A 23,922-nucleotide genomic window follows, 5' to 3' on the forward strand; every position below is an offset into this window, starting at 1 on the left:
GAGTTTCGCTTGTGAGCAATTCCCTTGCCTATCTCTAATTGGGCTCCGAATGCCTGCTTGCCGAAGACAGACGCGCACGGCGAATTCGTTTCCCTCTCACGGGTTTCTATTACCCGGCAAGTATTGAGCCACCGTCGTCCAGTGAAGCAACCGCGCCGACCGTTTAATGTAGTGAAGTTGCCACGCCTGTGCAGATACTAATGTAATTCCATCTCGTCAAATGAAATGAGGGTCACGTAGAACACACACTTCTACGCCATCCCTCGTCTTTGTAGCATCTACTAGGTCTATATTTAAGTACCATGATCTCCTAGCGGAGTTTCGCAAATCATAAAAGTAAACTGACAGCTACATCGACACACAAATAAGGTAATATTGCATCTCATACAGGTTTTCTGTGACACAACATCAGTCTTGTGGGTATTTAAGTCTTACCAAAAATCAAGAAGCCGACGAGTACTTCACAGTACGTAAGCTGTGCTATAATGCTTGGCAACAGCCATTGTACACTGAAGTGACAAAAGTCATGGGACATCAATTTGCACATATGCAGATAGCGGTAGTATTACGTACACAACGTACGCTGAAGCACCAAAGAAACTGGTATAGGCATGCATATTCAGTTACAGAGATACGTAAATGGGCAGATTACGGCGCTGCTGTCGGCAACGCCTATATAAGACAACAGGTGTCTGGCGCAATCGGTTACTGCTGCCACAGTGGCAGGTTATCAAGATTTAGGTGAGTTTGAACGTGGCGCTATAGTCGGCGCACAAGCGATGGGACACAGCATCTCCGAGGCAGCGATGACTTGGGAATTTTCCCGTACCACCGTTTCACGAGTGTACCGTGAATATCGGGAATCCGGTAAAACATCAAATCTCCGACATCGCTGCAACCGGGAAAAGACACTCCAAGAACGGGGGCAACGACGACTGAAGGGAATCGTTCAGCGTAACATAAGTGCAACTCTTCCACAAATTGCTGCAGATTTCAATGCTGGGAAAATCAACAAGTGTCAGCGTGCGAATCATTCAATGAAATATCATCGAAATGGGCTTTCGGAGCCGAAAGTCCACACGTGTACCCTTGATGATTGCACGACACAAAGCTTTAAGCCTCTCCTGGGCCCGTTAACACCGCCATTGGACTGTTGATGACTGGAAATATGTTGGGCGAGTCTCGTTTCAGATTGTATCGAGCAGATAGACGTGTATGGGTACGGAGACAATCTCATGAATCCATGGACCCTGACTGTCAGCAGGGGACTGTTTAAGCTGGCGGAGGCTTTGTAATGGTGTGAGTCGTGTGCAGTTGGAGTGACATGGGACCCCTGATACATCTAGATACGACTTTGACAGTTGACACGTACATAAGCGTCTGATCGCCTGCATCCATTCACGTCCATTGTGCATTCCGACAGACTTGGGCAATTCCAACAGGACAATGCGACATTCCACAAGTAGAATATTGCCACAGAGTGGTTCCAGGAACACTTCTGAGTTTAAACACTCCCGCTGGCCACCACACTCTACATCTACATCTACATCTAGATGTAAACTCCCCCCAGACATGAACATTATTGAGCATATCTGTGATGCCTTGCAACGTGCTGTTCAGAAGAGATCTCCACCCCCTCGTACTCTTACGAATTTATGGACAGCCCTACAGGACTCATGATGTCCATTACCTCCAGCAGTACTTCAGACATTAGTCGAGTCCATGCCACGTCATGTTGCCTCACTTCTGCGTGTTGGCGATGGCCCTTCGCGATTTTAGGTTCAAAATGGTTCAAATGGCTCTGAGAACTATGGGACTTAACATCTGAGGTCATCAGTCCCCTAGAACTTAGAACTACCTAAACATAACTAACCTAAGGACATCACACACATCCATGCCCGAGGCAGGATTCGAACATGCGACTGTGGCGGTCGTGCGGTTCCAGACTGAAGCGCCTAGAACCGCTCGGCCACACCAGCCGGCTCAAAATGGTTCAAATGGCTCTGAGCACTATGGGACTTAACTTCTGAGGTCATCAGTCCCCTAGAACTTAGAACTACCTAAACCTAACTAACCTAAGGACATCACACACATCCATGCCCGACCGCAGCGGCCGCGCGGTTCCAGACTGAAGCGCCTAGAACCGCTCGGCCACTTCGGCCAGCTCCAGCCGGCTCACGATTCTAGGCAGGTGTACCAGTTCCTTTGGCTCTTCAGTGTATAAAAGGGCAGGGCATTGGCGGAGCTGTCATTTGTACTCTGGTGATTCATGTGAAAAGATTCCCGACGTGTTTATGGGCGCAATATGTGATTTAACAGACTTTGAACACGGAACAGTAGTTGCAGCTAGACGCTTGAGACATTCCATTCTGGAATCGTTAGGGAATTCAGCGTCCCGAGATACTCAGTGTCAGGGATGTATTGAGAATACCACATTTGAGGCAATATCTCTCACCACGGACAACGCAGTGGCCGACGGCCTTAACACAACGACCGACAGCAGCAGCGTTTGCGTAGAGTTGTCAGTCCTAACAGTTCAAAAGCTTTCGCAGTTATGGACGACTATAGAGGCAGCATGGCTCATTTTTTCTGCAGAGGACATCCAAAGACTTTTGAATGAATGCCACGCCGAGCTGCTGCACTGTGCCTGGAAAAAGGAGGTCCGACACGATATTAGGAGATAGAGAAGCAACACCACTTAATGTAACTGCAGTAATCAATGTGGAACGTACGACGAACTTATCCTTTTGGACAGTGCTGCGAAATTTGGCATTAAGGACTATGGGAGCAGACGAGCGACACGAGTGGCTTTGGTAACAGCATGACATCGCCCACAGCGTCTCTCTTGGGCTCACGACCATATCGGTTGGACCCTAGACGACTGGAAAACCGTGGCCTGGTCTGATGAGTCCCGATTTCAGTTGGTAAGAGCTGATGGTATGGTTAGTGCGAGGTGCGGATTCCACTAAGCCATGTATCCGGGCTGTCAACAAGGAGGCACTGTGCAAGCTGGTGGTGGCTTCACAATGGTGGCGCTGTGTTTATTTGGAATGGACTGGGTCCTCTGGTCGAAAGGAACCAATCATTGACTGGAAATCGTTATGTTAGTCTATCTGGAACCATTTGCCGCCATTCATGGACTTCACGTTCCAAACAACGATAGGATTTTTATGGGTGTCAACGTGCCATTTCACTGGTCCACTAATTTTCACGACTGGTTTAAAGAGCATCCTGGACAATACGAGCGAATGATTTGGCCACCCAGACCGCCCGAAATGAATCCCATCGACCATTTATGGGAAATAATCGAGACGTCATTTCGTGCACAAAATCCTGACCCGGGAACACTTTCGCAGTTATGGACGACTATAGAGGCAGCATGGCTTATTTTTTCTGCAGAGGACTTCCAAAGACTTGTTGAATGAATGCCGCGCCGAGCTGCTGCACTGTGCCTGGAAAAAGGAGGTCCGACACGATATTAGGAGATAGTGTGTGTTACATGTGAAATTAACTTTCCAGGTGGATGATTTGAAAAATAAATTCCTTGTGGTGTTACAAAGTTTGTTGAGATCTAAAGTATGTTCAAAAAAGAAAAGAAACAGGAGATATGAGACGAACCTGCCTGGCGGGGCGATGGACGCCTGGGTTGACGAAGTGGTCTTTGAAGAGGATGGCGTCTGCGTCCGAGGCTTCAGCTTTGTTGGTGGTGATGGTGCAGCTGCTGACAGGGCAGTGTTGGAACGCGTCGCGACCAGCGCGCAGCGGTGACCACGACCCCAGTCCATTGTACACCAGCACCTGCGACACGTAACAGTTGCAGCTCGCAGACAACGTCTAGTAGTTGCATCATTACGCATGTGACAATATGCACTACCAAAAATCTTCCAAAAAGCCACGCATCAAAACGAGATTTTTCCGGGGCTTATACCTCGAGTTCTGTTGGTGGAAAAAAGGAAGGGTCTAAGCGTTTAGGATAGCCTGTGGGCTAAGGACCATTTTTATACTCGACAGAAGGAGCTCCTTACTCTATTAATTCTACGATACAGGGTCAAATTTAATTATTACACATTTCCTCCAGTTTAGGCAAATGGAACAAACAGGTTAGTTATTTTACATTAAATATCGTGTATAATGGGCCTTAAGGAGCTTATGTAAGCACCATTTTGATCATGGGTGGTGCATGAGAAACCCAAAAACCTTGGTGTTTGATACCAAAACTGAACCACGAACTGAAGACCGCTGTGCACATAAAATATTTGAAATTTTTCCAATATATTCCTAAGATCCGGATCTGGAACAACTTTGACAATTTTCTTGATATCTTTATCCTTTTCCGAGATACAGAAGTCCAAAGTTACCCTACTTGCAAATAACCTCGGCAAATGGCTCAAATTTTAAAATTATATTCTGTAGGCATTCATCTATAAGTGCCATCTTCCTGTTTAGAAAAATGCAGTGATAGGCCAAAACATTATCACCACGTATCTAATAGCCGGTATGTGAAACTTTGCCACGGATAACAGCGGTGACGCGTCGTGGCATGGAAGCAATGAGGCCTCGGTAGGTCGGTGGAGGGAATTGACACCACATCTGCACACACAAGTCACCTAATTCCCATAAATTCTAGGGAGAGTGGCGATGAGCTCTGACGCTACGTTCAATCACATCCCAGACATGTTCCATCGGATTCAGATCTGTCGAGTTGGGAGGCTAGCACATCGATTGAAACTCGCCACTGTGCTCTTCGAACCACTCCGTCACTGTCCTGGCCTTGTGACATGGCGCACTATCTTACTGAAAAACGCCACTGCCGTCAGAAAACACGATCGTCATGAAGGGGTGTACGTGATTTTCAATCAGTGCACGATACTCCTTGGTCATTATGGTGCCTTGCACGATCTTCGCTGGACCCGTGGATGCCTAAGTGAATGTTCCCCAGAGCATAGCGGAGCCGCTGCCAACTCGTCTCCGTCCCGCAGTACAGGTGTCAAGGAGTTGTTTCTTTGGAAGACGACGGATTCGCGCCCTCCCATCGGTACGATGAAGAAGACATATGGATTCATCAGACCATGATACACTCTTCCAGTGCACTAACTTCCAGTGCCAATGGCCACGTGCCCATTTCAGTCGTACTTGCCGATGTCGTGGTGTTAACATTGGCGGCACATACATGTGTCGTCGGCAGCGGAATCCCACCGTTCGGAGTGTCTGGCACCCTGTGTGTTCAGACTCACTTGTACTCTGTCCAGCATTAACGTCTGACGTTAGTTCCGCCACAGTTTGCCACCTGTCCTGTTTTACCAATCTAGCCAGCCTACGACGTCCGACTTCTATAATGAGAGGTGGCCGCCCAAACTCACGACGTCTGGAAGTGGTTTGACCTTGGCTTCGCCACGTGTTGGAGACGCTCATCAGTTTCCGAAATGTTGGCGCCGACTCTCCGGGCCATCACAATTTGCGCTTGGTGAAACACAGATAGATCGAGGGCCGTGCCCTTTCTACACACGGAGAGAAGCCGTGCGTATGTCCGACTAGCAGTCATTCTTTGACAGGTGACGCTGATATCACCTGGACGGGTATCTATCTATAGTATGTGGGTGATCATAATGTTATGGCCGATCAGTGTACTTACTCATTATCGAGAAATTCCAAAAACGTCGTTTTTGGGTCTCAGAACCGAGCTATGTGCACTAAAATGGCTACGCACAGAAAATGCCTGTAATTTTTACTATGTATTCCCAAGATTCCGATCTCGAACAGCATTGAAAATTTTCATGACACTTTTACCCGTTCCCGAAATACAGAGGTTCAAAATTTCCCTACTTGATCACGTAAAATACGCACGTAATATGCGGTGTGATGCGAAAACGAATTTTATAAAGTGACGCAACACTGACAAATATGCTGTAAAGTGTCTTCGTTATCATCAGAAGGTTTCTAGAAACACCATGTTGTAGTACTGAAGCATCTGCAAAATGTTTGTGCATGAAAAATCCAGTCTAAGGCTTAAAATTTGTTTTGCATTATTTCAGTTTCACAGAAGTACTCTGTGAAAAGTTTACTGACCCATAAATTTCTTTTCCTCTAAGTGACATGCCGTGCTGTAGCAGGGAAAAGAAAGGAACCACTGGCAAAATACTCCTGTTGGAGCACAAAGAAGGCTACGTAATATGCTCCTTTTTCAAAAGACTCTGACTGAAAATTGGGGTTCCGGCTGCCTCATTCTACTTTCCTTCGCACATTTAAAAATATTTGCAAAACTCATGGCATGTGAACATCTTCGCCCTTTTTTGTGCTGAGAAAGAAGGAGATAGTAGGGACAGTGCCAGTGGAAGAGGAATGAAGAGAAAAAGAAAGTGGAAGTAAGTGAGAGCCAGAGATAATGAGAGACAGAGTCTGTGACAATGACAATGTGGAAGAGAGAGACAGTGACAGTGAGAATAGACAGCAGCAGTGTGTGTGTGTGGGGGGGGGGGGGGGCGGGGGTGGGAGGGGGGATGAATGAAAGAGACAGTAGATAGTAGCAGTAAGGCAGACCAAGAGGCAGACTGTGACAGTGAGAGAAGACAGTAGGTTAGGACAGAACGAAGGATACAGTGGCTGTGAAACAGGAGACACTGACAGAGAGACACAAAGAGACAATGACAAGAGTTGGGCTGAATGAGTAAGTGAGAAGGGCCATGTGGGGGGGGGGGGGGGGGTGAGTGTGTGAACGACTTGCAGCGATGAACTAGTGGGTATGAGCGAATTACAGTTAGGGGAGCTTGTGACAGTGAGAGGTGAATTGCATGTTAAAAAAAGGGTAAATATGTTCGCATGCGAAAATTTTTAATGGTGCCGAGGAAAGTAGAAAATTACAGTCTGTACCCCATATTTCAGTGAGATTCTTTTGAAACCGGAGCATATCAGCCTTCTTTGTGCTCCGAAAGAAGCACTTTTCTGCTAGTATAATAATACTCCAGAAAGCCGTAGGACAAATTAGTTCGGTCACACTGAAACGTTCCTTTCGTCCGTCGTCTGAAATTTTGTGACATTGCGCAAAATCCCACTCGTGGTTTCGGGCAGAAGCCATGCACTTTCGTTGTTCGGCGAGCCAGCTGAATTACACGATGCACCGCTCCGTAGATTTAATCCGCAGTGTTTTCTGCAGGACCCGAATTAATTCCCTGCACTGCTATACACAAGCAATCAGTTTAAGTAAAGGTCACTGGCCCCACTTTGACCGGGAAGGCAGGTATAAACTTGTCACCAATCTTAACTCATCAGTTAAAGCACTGTGACTCTCTAACTACGTTCCGAAAGATATAAGATCCCGTCCATTGCACTGGGTATGCACATCGCTAATAGTTCATATACTGCCTCCAACGGGCTCCTAGCACCTTGGGCTCATATTCTCCGCAACAAAAAACAGGAATGCATTTTAATGGTGATAACGAAAAAGTCAAACAATAAAACTACACTCAAATTTTGAGTGAATCAATACGTGAATAGTGTCAGTTCTAATTTACAGGTCTTCCACATTATATAATTAATGAGACTTGGTGCTCAATTTAAAATAATGTCATCAATTGCTGACTAAGCTCACAACTTCCTAGTTGGGTTTGATACATCAATGTACTGGACTATGGTTGTACTTAACGTAAAAAAAAAAAGTTAGGAACATGTTATCAATGGGAATTAACACGTACCTTACACATTGTTCAAAAGGATTAAGGAACATGTCTGTCAACGTGTCCCGTATGTTAAATCTATTTTGATACAGGCAGTACGTGTGGTCTTATTGCATGGTTTGAGATCTTTCCTTTCAGCGTAAGGAACAACGAAAATCATTCGGTATCTATTGACTGTCCTAGTGTCAGGCGACCCCTCAGAAGGAAATGAGCTTCGCTGTCTCAGTGTTTGCTAGTGAGGTACACATATGACAGTTGTCATCTGTGGATGTTGGGAGTGCGACATCTTAGTGTAGTGCAAGTTGCAAGGATGGCCTGTCTGATCCAAAAGGATGGACTTTCGGTCGTGTTGCTGCAGATACCAATGCCTCTCCACGTGTCATCCATAGATTGTGGACGTGCTATAGGGAGACAGGCGTGGTGGACAAATTCGCTGACGTAGTACAACTCCACGTGAATACTGATATCTGGCCACCTCTGCGTTGAGGCGTCGTACAGATACCGCAGGAGCACTGCAAGACGATCTCAGAATGGCACCTGGAACCGTCGTGACCGATCAGGTTGCAAGATACAGGTTACGAAAAAGAACCTTACGACTCAGGCGCCCTGCTTGAGTACTCCGCTTGACAAGACAATATCCTGCAGCTCGCCTTCATTTCTGCCGTTCCCATGTCAACTGGCAACTTCGTCATTGGCAAAACGTGTTATACGTAGACGAGTCCAGATATACTCTGACGCAAGCTGACGGCCGCGTTCGTGTGTGGAGACTCGTGGTGAGCGGTAAGTGCCAAATGTTGTTCAGAAAACCGGACAGACTTCCACGCTTCTGTGATGTTATGAGGAGATTTCAGTGCCATGCGGATCTTGTCGTTGTCCACGGTCGCCTTACCGCCAGGCATTACCTCGAACAGATCCTGTTGGACCATGTGGTGGCTGCTGCGTAAGGTGGTGGCCCTGAATTCCTTCAGGACCTGTGGTGGGCGTCAGCAGACATATCTCGCGAAGCCTGGGCACTGAAGTAATAGAATGGCTGGCAGTGAGTCCCGACGAAAACCCCATTTTGCGTATGTCGGACATGCTTGACAGATGTGTTCGTGGTCGTCCTATTCCACCATAGACTTTCCAAGAATTCTCATGGGCTCTCTTTGAAAATGGTAACGGGTACCACAGGATGAACTCTGTAGACTTATACGGAGAATGCCACGTAGGTGTCAGGCAGTGATAAACGCTCACAGAGGGTATAACCGTTATTGAGGCTGTCAAAGGCCAATGAAAAGCACGCACGACGACGGGATGGTTGATTGTTTCCACTTTATTTTCGACACCTGTCGGACATTTCAGTTCTTTTTATGTAAACGATCGAGGATGTAATGATGTTCTGTTTTGTACTTAATTAGTGAAAGACAAGAGTATAATTTGGTAACGTACCCTGTCCTCAATTATTGCTTAATGGAGTATAGCAGACGCCCATTCATGCACCTCTAATTCTTTTGAGCAGTATATTAAACATAGACAACTGTTTTACCTCTCATTGTTTAAATTATTGAGAAATGTAGTAGTTGCATGTAGTCCAATATTATAATTAGACTGTAAATGAATTTTGAAATTCAACTGTTTTTGCATGTAGTGTGTGTGTTTGTTTGTTTGTTTGTGTGTGTGTGTGTGTGTGTGTGTGTGTGTGTGTGTGTGTGTGTGTGTTTTGAGCAACTACAGTTACACAGGCCACATTAGTAATGTACACAACAGGCCTGGCAGCCAGTCACTGTGGCCGAGCGCTTCAGTCTCACTCGCACAACTTCTCGGAATAGCGCAGTGATGGGGAAAGCTGGAGCGCTGACCAGAGTCGGCTGCGTCCCGATCTTGGCCAGGCCTGGTAGATGATAAACCGAAACATTTTCAATATTATTCTACGACGGCGGATTATTGCTCAAGGGGAAGTAACATAAAAATGAGACGTATGGAAAAAAGTGAGTTACTGTTTATTATTTAAAAAGTAATCGCCATAATTGTTAAGACATGTATCGCATTGTGAGAAAAGACGGTCAATGCCTTTATGGAAATTGTCTGCAGTTGTCTACGGAACCATGACTGTACCCAGGCATGCACATATTAGGCCGAAGCAAATCGATGACCGCAATTATCTTTCTTCAGGGCTCCAAAAATATGGAGATCGCACGAGAAGAGTTCGGGACTATATGGAGGCTGTGTGCGGGCTTCCCAGAGAAACTTCTGCAGCTGTTCTAAAGACTGTTTAGACTACGCTGCAGACGTTTTGCTGCGAAGCCCTGGCACACCCTCCATCTCTCCCCATGCGATTTTCATATGTTTAGAGTCCTGAAGAAAGACATTCGAGGCCGTCGATTTGCTTCGAAAGAAGAGGTGCACACCTGGGTACAATCATGGTTCCGTAGCCAAGCGCAAACATTTTCCCTGTCGATTACTTTTTTCCATCTGTCTCGTTTTCGTTTGACTACTGCTTATATAAGTACATTAGTAGCTAATGCATTCTTGTCGGGCCGGCCGCGGTGGTCTAGCGGTTCTAGGCGCTCAGTCCGGACCGCGCGACTGCTACGGTCGAAGGTTCGAATCCTGCCTCGGGCATGGATGTGTGTGATGTCCTTAGATTAGTTAGGTTTAAGTAGTTCTAAGTTCTAGGGGACTGATGAGCACGGATTTTAAGTCCCATAGTGCTCAGAGCCATTCTTCTCGGGCTATTAGCCGAGTGGTAGCGCCGTCTTGTCGCAAAGTTTCAATGACTTTCGTAGCCATCATCTTCTGGTGAAGACTTCCCCAGAAGGTGATGGGTACGAAACTCATTGAAACGTTGCCACAAGACGACGCCACCACTCGGCTGATAACCCGAGAGGAATTCATCAGCGGAATACGCCGAGAAAGACTGCAGTCGCATACATTGGTAGCTGTCTAAAAGTTCAAAATTTCTTTTTAGTAGTACGCACATCAAAAATAGTTTTGCATCAACCCGGTTACCAGAACTCCTGAAGATAGATGTTGACTGTGGATATTGTATCACAGACACAGTCCTTTTGACTGTTCAGAGATATCAATACACCCGATCAAAGATGTAAACAACCATGCACGAGTAGCGCATATTAAACGGAGGGGGTTCGACAGCCGATCAGTTCGTCATTCCACCAGGAAGGAGGTACACGGCTCGTGTTGTCTGTCGTTCAACCATGCCTAGACGATCAATACTGCAGTTCGATCGCGTCCGCATTGTTACTTTGTGCTAGGAAGGGCTTTCAACAACAGAAGTGTCCAGGCGTCTCGAAGTGAACAAAAGCCACTTTGTTCGGACATGGAGGAGATACAGAGAGACAGGAACTATCGATGACATTCCTCGCTCAGACCACCCAAGGGCTACTACTGCAGTAGATGACCGCTACCTACGGATTATGGCTCGGAGGAACCCTGAGAGTAATGCCACCATGTTGAATAATCTTTTCGTGCGGCCACGGGACGTCGTGTTACGACTAAAACTGTGCGCAATAGGCTGCATGATGCCCAACTTCACTCCCGACGTCCATGGTGAGGTCCATGTTTGCAACCACGACATCATGTAGCACGGTACAGATGGGCCCAAAAACATGCCGGATGGCCCGCTCAGGATTGGCATCACGTTCTGTTGACCGATGAGTGTCGCATATGCCTTCAACCAGACAATCGTCGGAGACGTGTTTGGGGCAACCCGGTCAGGCTGAACGCCGTAGACAAACTGTCTAGCGAGTGCAGCAAGGTGAAGGTTCCCTGCTATTTTGGTGTGGCATTATGTGGGGCTGACGTAGGCCGCTGGTGGTAATGGAAGGCGCCGTAACGGCTGTGCGATGCGTGAATGCCAGTCTGCGAACGGCAGTGCAACCATATCGGCAGCATATTGGCGAGGCATTCGTCTTCATGGACGACAGTTCGCGCCCCCGTCGTTAACATATTGTGAATGACTTCCTTCAGGATAACGACATCGCTCGATTAGAGAGCCAGCATAATCTCCAGACATGAACCCTATCGAACATGCCTGGGATAGAATGAAAAGGTCTATTTATGGACGACGTGACCTACCAACCACTGTGACGGATCTACATCGAATAGCCGTTGAGGAGTGGGAAACTCTGGACGAACAGTGCCTTGTTGACCTTTTGGATAGTATGCCACGACGAATACAGGCAAGAGGATGTGCTACTTCATATTAGAGGTACCGGTGTGTACAGCAATCTGAACCACCACCTCTAAAGGTGTCGCTGTATGGTGGTACAACATGCAGTGTGTGGTTTTCATGAGCAATAAAAAAGGCGGAAATGATGTTTACGTTGATCTCTATTCCAATTTTCTGTATAGGTTGCGGAACTCTCGGAACTGAGGTAATGCAAACCTTTTTTTTGATGTGTGATTATTTACTCTATTGGTAAAATGTCGTGTGATGAGAGCCTCCCGTCGGGTAGACCGTTCGTCACGTGCAAGCCTTTCGATTTGACGCCACTTCGGCGACTTGCGCGTTGATGGGGGTGAAATGATGGTGATTAGGACAATACAATACCCAGTCCCTGAGCGGAGAAAAATCTTTGACACAACCTTAGGATAGACCGTCTGTCGCGCTGACCACTCAGCTACCGGTGGTGGACGTTCTGTTGGTGTGACATATATATTGTTTGATTGTACTTATACTTGTGTGTGTTAGATATTTTATAGACGATAATGTAACAGTTTACTTTGGTTAATTGTTATTATCTAAATAAAGAATAAGTTGTGCAAAGTCTAGTTCCTGTGGTGATTTGTTGTAGTTCGGAACAATGTGACGTCCTAGACATATTGCCGCTTAGAATATATCGATATTCAAATGGTTTGGAGTATGTTGAGCCTATAACATAAGGTCTTTGGGCTGTTGTAGCTGTAGACTAAATATTAAGGTTGTTGCAGGCACATTAATGTTTACACTTGAATACAGGGAACATGTTTCTCATAAGAGATGTTATATGTTATCCGAACATTTCAAGAATTTTTATTTTTTGTAATTGTGGATTACAGAGTCGAACATTCTTTTATCAGTATATTCTTTATACAATTGAAGCTCTATGTATAATGCATATATGCCTGATGAAAAATGTTTTTGAGCGAGTTTGGTGCTGGCTCGATCTCGAGCGCGATAGCTCGATTTTATTTTTTATGTGTCATCATTTGCCTAAAATGGCAACAGCCGCATTGGTGGCCCCGCCGTGGGTTTTGTCGAGGTTTTTTCTAGTGGTGAGCTGAGACGCTGCTGTGACTTGTCTGCAGCAGTCAATGTTGATTTGTGCAGTTGCACGCAGAGTCCGTAAGGAGTGAAGGCGCAGCTATAGTAACGCTATACGTCCGAGTCTACTAGATGCAAAGGGCATACCTCATTCTTCCTCAGCTAAGGGCAGCCCGTGTATCCTCGTGCACGGGACGCGACGGTGCCTCAGTAGAGATGAGTCTTTGCTGGCCGTCAAACCTACTTGTTTATTTTGGGATGAGGTGTGCCCTGGTAAGCTCTGCAGTATAGTAGTGCCCACAGGTGACGGAGTAGCTTCTGCACAATTGTAAGTTTTACCTTAGCTTAATTCATGAAGTTGAAGTTTTCCAGTAGGTCAGCGTTATTTAAATGTTTGGCCGATTCTGGTCGGCCTTAGGATCGGAACTGCATCATTGTAAAATTAAAAAAAAAAGGTTCAAATGGCTCTGAGCACTATGGGACTTAACTGCTGAGGTCATCAGTCCCCTAGCACTTAGAACTACTTAAACCTAACTAATCTAAGGACGTGTGACCTGAGCTTCTCCTGGCGTAAACTATGTTCAAAGTACTTACGGGCATTCAGCCAGGTTGAATTTTCGACAACTGCCGATATTTCGGCGGATGCACACTCCGCCATTTTCAAGGCTTAACTGCAACGACCAGACGAAGTGCAGAAAACACGAGGGCTCGGTTCTGCGAGTCTAACAGAAAAGATAACACACACCTAAACAAAAGCCACCAAAGATGAACGTAGTCAGAGCTATCGATAGTAAGAAACTATAGACTGGTAGCTGAGGAAACGTTAACTCTGTCCCTATGTTTTTTAACAAGTGAAAGAGCAGGATTCCAGGCCGAGTTTAAACAAAAGCCTCTATCCCTATTCACAAGGTTGCTAGCCAATTTAATTTCAACAGACTCCTTAATCACACTATCCCAATAGCCGGACGTGCATGCTAATATCTCGGTATTATTATACCACATGGGATGACCAGTGTCCAAACAATGTTCGGCAATAGCAGATTTGCTAGGCTGCTGTAGTCGCGTGTGCCGTTTATGTTCAATACACCGGTCCTCCACGGTCCTGATGGTCTGACCAATGTATGCCATGCCACAGCTACAAGGAATGCGATAAACACCTGCCTTACGTAAACCAAGATCATCCTTAACAGACCCCAAAAGTGCTTTAATCTTAGATGGAGGTCGGAAAACACATTTCACATTGTATTTCCGTAAAATACGATCTATCTTGTTTGAAGTGCTTCCTATGTAGGGCAAAAAGGCAATAGATTTAGGAGTCAACTGAGAATTATCATCAGTCACCTGACGCACAGTTGGTTGATATCGCAACGCCCGTTTAATCTGTCTTTCACTATACCCATTGTGGCGGAAGGTAGCCTCAAGATGGGCCAGCTCAGCAGGCAAAGTCTCAACGTCGGAGATGACGTGTGCCCTGTGTACCAGGGTACGAAGTACCCCTTCACGTTGGGCCGGATGATGACAACTGTCCGCCTGCAGATACAAGTCAGTGTGAGTACGCTTCCTATAAACTGCATGTCCCAACGATCCATCCACCTTCCTCCTAACCAAAACGTCAAGAAAGGGAAGGCAACCATCCTCTTCCACCTCCATGGTAAAACGAATGTTGGGGTGGATCGAGTTTAGATGTTCTAAAAAGGCATTCAAATTCTCCCTGCCATGCGGCCAAACAACAAAAGTATCGTCAACGTATCTGAAAAAACAGGCAGGTTTCAATGGCGCCGACTCCAATGCACGCTCCTCGAAGTCTTCCATGAACAGATTTGCAATCACAGGAGATAACGGGCTACCCATGGCAACTTCATCTGTCTGCTCGTAATACTGGTCATTGAATAAGAAATACGTGGACGTCAACACATGTCGAAACAAATTAGTTAGTTCCAATCCAAACTTCACTTCAATTAACCGCAACTAATCAGACAAAGGAACACGAGTAAAGAGCGAGACCACATCAAAACTTACTAACATATCAGAGTCATTCAACTGCATTCCCTCCAAACGCCGTAAGAAGTCAGCTGAGTTCTTAATATGATGTTCACAACGTCCAACTTTAATCTAAGGACATCACACACATCCAAGCCCGAGGCAGGATTCGAACCTGCGACCGCAGCAGCAGTGCGGTTCCGGACTGAAGCGTCTAGCACCGCTCGGCCACAGCGGTCGGCGTAAAATTAAATTTGAAGTGTTTTTTCTGATATGAAATGCTAAATTTGGTGATGAGTTGTTGCCTTCTTGTTCACTGATACAATACAGAGACTGATTAGCTTTGTTAAATATTTTGTTCACTGATACAATAGAGAGACTGATTAGCTTTGTTAAATATTTATGTGATCTAGACTCTTACCACTCAGCCTAAATCCTCGTTCCATGACATACCGTATGAGAGGATTCGTTTAAGTGGTAACTTCGTACCAGGAAGGACGTTAAACAAGGCTGTATTGTGATTGTAAATGTACTTCCTGGAGCAGAACGTGAAAAACGTGAGACGTACAGTTTCTTAAATCGACAGGACTGAACCTCGCAATGACATCACTTGATATAACATTCCCTGTTCAGTATGAAGGTAGTGTTATAAGAGGCAACCTGAGCAGCCATCTTCGGTTGTTTGCGGATGATGCTGTCTTTTATCGTCTCGTAAACTCATCAGAAGATCAAAACAAATTGCGAAGCTGTTTTCAAAAGGTATCTCTATGGTGCAAAAATTGACAATGGACCCGAAATAATCAAAAATGTGAAGTCATCCACGTGAATGCTAAAAGGAAACTGTTAAAATTCGGTACACGATAAATCAATCAAATCTAAAGGCCATAAATTTAAGTAATTACGTAGAAATTACAGTTACGAACAACTTAAATTGGAAAGAACACACAGAAAATATTGTGGGGAAGGCGAACCAAAGAGGGTGATTTATTGGCGGAACACTTAGAAAATGCTACAGATCTATTATAAAGACTGGCTATATACTACTCTTGTCCATCCTCTTTTGGAGTACTGCTCAGCGGTATGGGATTCTTATCAGACAGGATTAACGGAGTACATTCAAAAACTTCAAAGAACAGCCGCACGTATAGCGATAAACAGGGAAGAGAGTGTCACGGACATGATGTAGAATTTCGGGTTGACACCATTAAAACAAAGGCGTTTCTCGTTGCGGGAGGATCTTCTCACAAAAACTTTATCCTTCTAATGCGAAAATATTTTGTTGATGCTGATCTACATAGGGAGAAACGATTATTATAATAAAATAAGGGAACTCAGAGGGCACACGGAAAGGTGTAGGCTTTCGTTTTTTTGTCACGCAGTTCAAAAGTGAAATAATGGAGAATCATTTTGAAGGTGGTTCGATGGGCCATCTGCCAGGAACTTACGTGTGATTTGCAGAGTATCCATGTAAATGCAGATGTAGATACTGAAGACTATTAAAAAATATTTTTCGCTCTTGTCCACTGCTCAGGTGCTTGGTTTCAGTTTAACCGGTCATCACGGCTACACGAAGCGATTTTGGGTATGGGACATCTTAACAAACAGCATCTAACATATGAACTTAGCATGCGTAAGCAGTCTTTAGAAGGAAGCGTCGCGGAACTGTTGCAAAGGCTTCGCGACTCCGTTGACTGCCCTCGCGTATCTCCGCGGCGACGATGGGAGAGATACGGGACGCGCTCCGCTTCTGCTCTGAACTGTTTGCCGGAATTCAAAGTAATGTCCAAGTCTTGCAATGCAGTGTCCCATTGCGCTCTCAGTTGTATCGAATTCGCTCTCATCTTTGTCAGTTCTATAATCGGGTGGGGGATATAAAGTTGTTAATACTAGTCCCGAGAATAATGTTGTAATTGATCAGTTATTAGAAAATAAAATATTTCCATTCAACAGAAAATGAATGTGCTTTAATGGAAAGGCAGTGAGGAAGGTCAGACGATGTCGGATATTGGTATCTGGGGTGACATGTCTGTTGTAACTGCAACCGGGACGTTCGCGGGGTAGCAGTGACGGAAAGCGAGGCGGGACCCGTGGAGAGGCCCGCGAACAACTCAACGGGAGAGGACGGACACGACCAACGAAGGACAGAACGAATACAACAATATCGAACAACGGAGTCACAAGGAAACAAACACGTCCACTCGTACACAGAACAAGGAAGTACTAGCTACCGTTATGCGAGGTGTCAACCGACGTACGCGTGATTAGACTGGCTGGTTGGGCTTTTTTTTTCTTTATTGTTATTTCACACCTTACATAAGGTGCGCTGGCAGCGGCACAGTGCGCTGCTCTTCAGCCACAGGTATTACAAAAGAAAAGCAATGGAGACACAGAATGAACATAACATAATGGGGGTCAAAAAACAGTAGTCACAGTAACGAAACAACACGAAGCCGTTCACACACAAAGAAAACCAAAGGAATTGTTAGCACTGAACATGGATACTGATGATGGAGATGACACGTGAATGATGGAGCGTGGGTAGTGAAAACACTAAAGCACAAACACGACGGCACACACACAAAACTGATGGCGATGATCACTGGCACGCGAATGTCCACTTAACGTGTGCAAGTCCAGGGACCTGCCAAGAGAGGAAAAAGGTGGGGAGGGGGAGGGAGACGGGAGGGCGGAGATGCCAATGGCAGAGGAGATGGGGGAGGAATAAAGGGATGGGGGTAGGGGAATCCTGGGGGGAGGAGAGCTGAGGAAGGGAGGAGGGAGAGAAAGGAGAGAGGGTGCCCTGAGGAAAAAACACAGTAAGTGGAAGAGGAGGATCAAAGTTGATAGGAGGGGTAGATGGAGGGGAGGAGGGCATCATCAGGGAGGGGGAGCTGGCGGAATCCAGCTTGGGAGAGGGTAAAGAGAGTGGAGAGGTAGAGAGCAGGTGGGATGTCGAAATACAGGTGCGGCACACGGAACACTCACTGTAAACACTGCACTAAAATGTCAGCACAAAGATGACACACCACAGCCAAGGGCAGAGGGGGGGGGGACCTGAACAGATGGGGGGAAAACAAGGAGGGAGGACAGGAAAAACGAAAGAGGGGGAAACCAAAGGAGGGAGAGGACATAAGGGGGAGAGGAGCAGGGCAGATGCGAAAGGGAATGGGAAAAGGCAGAGGGGGGAAATGCAAAAGGACTCAGGCGAGAGAAGGGGGGCAGAGAGAGAGAGTAGGTGGGGAAAAAGGGGATGGAAGGGGGGAGAGGGAGTCCAGGAAAGGATAGAGGAAAGGAGGGGGGTGAGGATCAGAGTTGATAGGTGGCATAAATGGAGGGAGAGAGGGCATCATCTGGGAGGGGGAGTTGATGGAAGCCACCTTGGGAAAGGAGATGAAGGGTGTAGAGATGGAGGGTAGGGGGGACACAACAGTGAAAACATGGCAGGGGGTGGGGATGGGAGAGGAGCAACCAGGGGGTGAGGGGGATCAAGGCAGTGGGAGATCTCGAGGATGCAGATATGTTTGAGGAATAGGAGGAGATGGGGGAAAGGAATGAGGTCATAGAGGATCCGCGTGGGGGATGGGATGCATATACGGAAGGCGAGGCGGAGTGCATGACGCTCAAGGGACTTATAGAATTTGGGGGGGGACAGATATCCAGGCGGGATTGGCATAACAGAGGATGGGACGGATTAAGGATTTGTAGGTGTGGAGGATGGTAGAGGGGTGCAACCCCCATGCCTGGCCAGAGAGGAGTTTCAGGAGTCAGAGGCAGTTGTGGGCTTTGGATTGGATGGAGCGGAGATGAGGGATCCAGGTGAAGTGACGGTCAATGGTGAGGCCAAGGTAGGAGAGGATGGGGGTGAGGCACACAGGACGGGTGCAGATGGTAAGGGAGAAATCCAGGAGCTGGAAGGAGCGAGTGGTACGACTTATGATGATCGCCTGGGTCTTGGAAGGGTTTATTTTCAGGAGCCACTGGTCACCATGTGGCAAAAAGGTCAAGGTTATTCTGGAGAAGCCGTTGGGACTGTTGGAGGGCAGGAGCGAGGGTAAGGAAAGCGGTGTCATTGGCCTATTGTAAGAAGTGTACTGGAGGGGGGTGGGGGGCTTGGGCATATCTGCCGTGTAAAGGAGGTAGAGGAGAGGGGAGAGGACAGAGCCCTGGGGCACACCTGCAGAGGGGTAGAAGGTGTGGGAATTGGTATTATGGATGGTAATATAGGAGGGGCGGTGGGAGAGGAAGGAGGCCATCAGACGGATGTAGTTGACAGGAACGACGTAGATTTGGAGTTTAAACAGGAGACCGGATTGCCAGACACGGTTGTAGGACTTTTTGAGGTCGAGAGAGACAACAATGGCGGAACGACGGGAGTTAAGTTGGAGGGAGAGGAGATGAGTGAGGCGGAGGAGTTGGTCATCAGCGGAGAAGGAAGGTCGAAAGCCACATTGGGCGTCGGGGAGGAGGTGGTTTTGGTGGAGGTGGTTATGGATGCACCAGGTAAGGATGGATTCCAAGGGGTTGCTGAACACCGATATGAGGTAGATAGGCCGATAGGAATAGGGGTTAGATGGAGGCTTGTTGGGTTTGGAGAACATCAGGATACAGGTTGGGATAGAAGCCAGTGGCAAGGATGACATTGTAGAGGGTGGCAAGGACTGAAAGGAAGGAGGGAGGGCCGGCCGCGGTGGTCTAGCGGTTCTAGGCGCTCAGCCCAGAACCGTGTGACTGCTACAGTCGCAGGTTCGAATCCTGAATCGGGTATGGATGTGTGTGATGTCCTTAGGTTAGTTAGGTTTAAGTAGTTCTATGTTCTAGGGGACTTATGACCACAGCAGTTGAGTCACATAGTGCTCAGAGCCATTTGAACCATTTTTTTTGAAGGAGGGAGGGCAGTGTTTGAGGTGGCAGTAGGTAATGCGGTCGAGGCCAGGAGCAGTGTTGCGTTTAGTGCGGAGTGTGAGGCTGATGTCCTGTGGAGGTGAGAGGCAAAGTGGTTGGCCTTACTGAGGTTGGCAGGAAAGGGACAGTCATCAAGGAGGAGAGGGTACTGGGGGGGTGGGGCGGTTTCCAGTAAGTTGGTGGAAAGCAGACCAATACTTGGAAGAGTTTATGGGGAGTGTGGTGTTGAGTTGTGTACATGTCTGGCGCCAGGAATGGCGTTTCTTTGCAGTAAGCAGGTTGCGGATGTGTCGTTTAAATTGCCTGTGGCAGGTATGTGTATCCCGGTCACGAGTGCGGAGATAAGAGCGGTGGAGGCGGCGGGACTCTCGAAGGAGAAGGATGGCCTGTGGAGGCAGGGCAAAGCGATGAGGGTGGGTGGCTTTGGTGGGGATATGGGTGGCGACGCGTCAGACAAGGTGTGTTGCAGGAAGGCAGCAGTACGAGAGATGTCATCAGGAGATTGGAGGGTAAGTTCGTGGCCTGCTACCTGGGTGCGAATGGAGGTCCGGTAGGCATCCCAGTTGGCACGGGAGTAATCATGGACAAGTTTAGGAGGGATATCAGGGCAAGGAGCGTTGCAGGGATGGCGACCACTAGAGATAGTGAGGAGAACAGGAGCATGATCACTGCCAATAAGGTCAAGGACATCTGCGGTGATGCGCCCAAGGAGGTTGGGAGACACAAGGACCACATCGGGAGTGGTGTTGGATTCGGGTCGTGTGTGCTGAGGGAGGGGAAACAGGCCTCCCTGGAGGGTGGTGATAAACTGATACCACCGCTGGAGGTCGGCAGGATCACGGCTGTGGATATTGAGGTCAGCGGCAATTTTGTAGGTGGAGAAGGTGCGGTCAGTGTGGGCCAGGAAATCGTACAGGATGGGGGTGCGAGGGCGGACATAAATGGTGGCACAGGTGATGGTAAGGGTGGGGAAGAAGAGGCTGAGGGTGAGGTGCTCGGCAGGATTGTTAAGGAGAGGTATGGGCCGAACAGGGAGGTGCTTGAGGTGGCCTATAGCAACTCCGCCACGTGACAGAGGGTACGGGTTATCGGTACGGTGAAGGGTGTAAGGAGCTGTGGAGATGGAGATACAGGGTTGAAGGAAGGTTTCATTTAGGACGAAGGCATCCACGCGGTGCTGACGGAGGGTGTGGATGAAGAGGAGTTTGTGGGTGGGCAGGGAGCGAATATTTTGGTACAGGATACAGTAGAGTTTTTGTACCATGGGAGAGGAGAGTTAGACAAGGGTGCTGAGGGAGGTGAAGGTGAAGTAGGCCTGGTTGTTGGAGTATGTGGTACAGGTGGTAAGATGGAAGATGGAATGGGCGGCGAGGGCGACTTGGGAAAGGATGTGTGAGTGCTGGAAGGGGTGGATGTTTTGGAACAGAATGGTGATGAAACAGGTTGTGTCCTCTGCAGTAGGTGGAGGGCGGAGCGAGTTGTTGGGGTGAATGGGGTCATCAACAGGACGGACAGGGATGGTAAGATCAGGGGTGACGGGAGGAAGTTTTGCTTTACACTTCGAGGAGTAGGTAGGATGTCGTTCGTTATAGGTGTTGCAGGAGGGGGGAGAGGTGAAGTTGGGGCAGTGCTTGAGGAAGTGGGAAGCTTTGCAGTGGGGACAAGTAGGGGGGTTCTTGCAGGCAGAGGTAACATGGTCGTTGTATATGAAGCAGCATTGGCAGCGGTAGGATTGGTCTGGGGAACGAGATGGGTCCACCTTACAACTGCGATTGTAGATGAGGGCTCCCTCGGTGATGAGACGGTTAATGGAGGAGGAGGATTCGGTGCATATCCACCTTAGATAAGTCGGCCCGGCATCATTGAAGATGCGATGGGCCGAGCGAAATTCGATGTTGGGCCGGAAGTTGAGTTCCGCCAACACTTCAGCCTCCGTGACCACGAGGCTAAGCTTCATGATCACAGCGGTGAAGGTTGGCGGACGTCGGGGAGGTTGAGGCTGATGGGGAGAGGACGGGGTGAGATAGGGGGTGATGGTTGCACGTTGGCCAAATTGGATACGTGGGATGCGGGAGAGGTGATCGGTGTGGAAGGAAGCATTGGGGGATTTAATGAGGTCCGAGTCCTTGAGAGGAATCAGAAGGGAGATGGGGGCACTGGGGTAGTATTTCCGGATGGCTAGGGTGAGGGAGTGGGCATCAAGGAATTGATTGTACAGGGGACTGGTCAGTTCAGCATTAAAACAGGGGGCAGTATTATAACAAATCTATGGTTATTTCCTAGGTTACTGATTCATTTTGAGGTTTTTCAAATTTCTCGTGTTAAAATTTTACAAATGGTTTATCGATTGGCCAAGGGGCGGCTATCCAGAATGATTTATAACGTTATTCAGGAAATTCAGTCGTTGCAGCTTTTGCGCGATGAAATTATTGAAGAAATTCTTTCTGAGAGAGTGAGAAATGAGCTTACTAACGAATTTTATTTTCGTGTTTAATCGTCCAGCGGGACTATTCCTAACTATGTTGTAAGTATTAGGATGGTTAAAGTTGCTTTAGGCCTTAATTTCACACAAGAACGAACAGTTGCTAGTATTTTCGATGAAATGCAACAGGTACACCACTCGAGAGTTGCATTTTGTGATATACCTGTAAGTTTTCGTGATCTCAATCGCATTGCTAACACTATTGAAGGGATCCGTTTTAATGACGAGAAAAGAGATAGTTCAAAGGTGTTGCGAAAACAAGTGCTGCGCCTTTTCACAGGTTTATTGAGAAATTAATTCCTGTCAGGCAAGCAACTGCTTTCGTTGTGCGCAGCAAGGCCGTTTTGCCAGAAACTGCTCCGCACGGAAAGAGAGTAATACAAGCTGACGCAAGGAGAGACCTGCTCGCCGTCGTGGTGCGTACCGGCGCCGCCGGCGTGTAATAACGTCAGTACTGTGGGCCCTGCTTCGTTGTCGCATGTGTGCGTCTTAATTAATCAAGCGCTGTGTGTGCACTTTGCGACCCCGGCAGCAGTTTGACTTTAATAAGCTTACCAAGTTTTTTAAAGGTACAGAAACGTTTGTAAATTTCCTGAACTAATTCCAGTGAAGAAAAAGAGTCTTTCCGTTAATGGCGAGTCTGTTCCTACTATGGGTCGAGTGAGGGCTCGCATTAAGGTTCATGATTTTTCCTGGACCATTATATTTGGCTTTGTGATAGGTCTGTCTGTTGATCTCATTTTGGGTTGTGATTTTCTCGATAAGGTAAATTGCGTGTTGGGATTTGCAGATAGACCGTTTTGGTTAAAGTTTAGGTCAGATTGGAGGTATCAGTTTGGCAATCATTCTAAGGTCGTAATTAATTACGTACCAACAAGTGAAATGTAGTTTGATGTTGCTCATTTGAAGACGGTAGAGGCTGAACGCTTGGTGAGGGTTTTGGAGGCATTGCCCAATATTCTCACCGAGCGTTCGGGGGATATTAATCGTATTAAACATCGAATCCAGTTGACAGTTAATATGCCAGTGCGCCACCAACGTTAGAGATTGTCCCAACCCAAGATGGAGGAAATCAGAAAAATTATAAATAAACTTTTGCAAGAAGGTGTTATCAAGCCATCAACATCTCCATACGCATCAACCATGTTTCTGGTGACCAACCCTAGGAGTGTAGGATAGAGGTCGGTTGTTGATTATAGGTCATTAAATCGTAAGGTAATTCTGGACTCAGTAACCCTACCAGATTTGTGCAATTGTTTCAAGTGTTTCCCGGGGGCCCGTCTCTTTAATGTGTTATATCTCAACGAGACCTACCATCAGATACCACTTACTGAAGACTCTAAGACAGTAACAGTCTTCAGCACCGATTACAATTTGTTTGAATTTAGCCATGTCCCATTTGGCTTATCTACTGATGCAGCCGTTTTGTCTAGACTCTTACATTCTGTCATGGGTGTGCTGAAATTTCGTATCGTCTACAACTATTTGGATGACGTGGTTGTGTATAGCTACACATTTTAAGAACATATTAACCATATACGCCAGGTCTTGGAGAGATTTAGGAAAACTGGTATTACTATTATGCCTTGTACGGTGAATTTGGCATGTTCAGAAATATCGTTCGTGGGACATGTGGTGTCAGCAGG

General features: G+C 47.1%; 1 protein-coding gene across 5 annotated transcripts in view; it reads right to left on the minus strand.

Moving 5' to 3' along the window:
* The window catches only part of LOC126297701 (glycoprotein 3-alpha-L-fucosyltransferase A-like), a 663,635-nt gene that overhangs the window by 148,044 nt on the left and 491,669 nt on the right, over positions 1-23,922 (minus strand). For all 5 annotated transcript variants that reach the window (XM_049988827.1, XM_049988825.1, XM_049988826.1 and 2 more), the window contains one exon: positions 3,619-3,798. In XM_049988827.1, the coding sequence (XP_049844784.1) occupies positions 3,619-3,798 (180 nt within the window). The remainder of the gene's footprint in view (positions 1-3,618; positions 3,799-23,922) is intronic.

This window comes from Schistocerca gregaria, chromosome X, assembly GCF_023897955.1.
Source record: "Schistocerca gregaria isolate iqSchGreg1 chromosome X, iqSchGreg1.2, whole genome shotgun sequence".
NCBI classification, from domain to species: domain Eukaryota; kingdom Metazoa; phylum Arthropoda; class Insecta; order Orthoptera; family Acrididae; genus Schistocerca; species Schistocerca gregaria.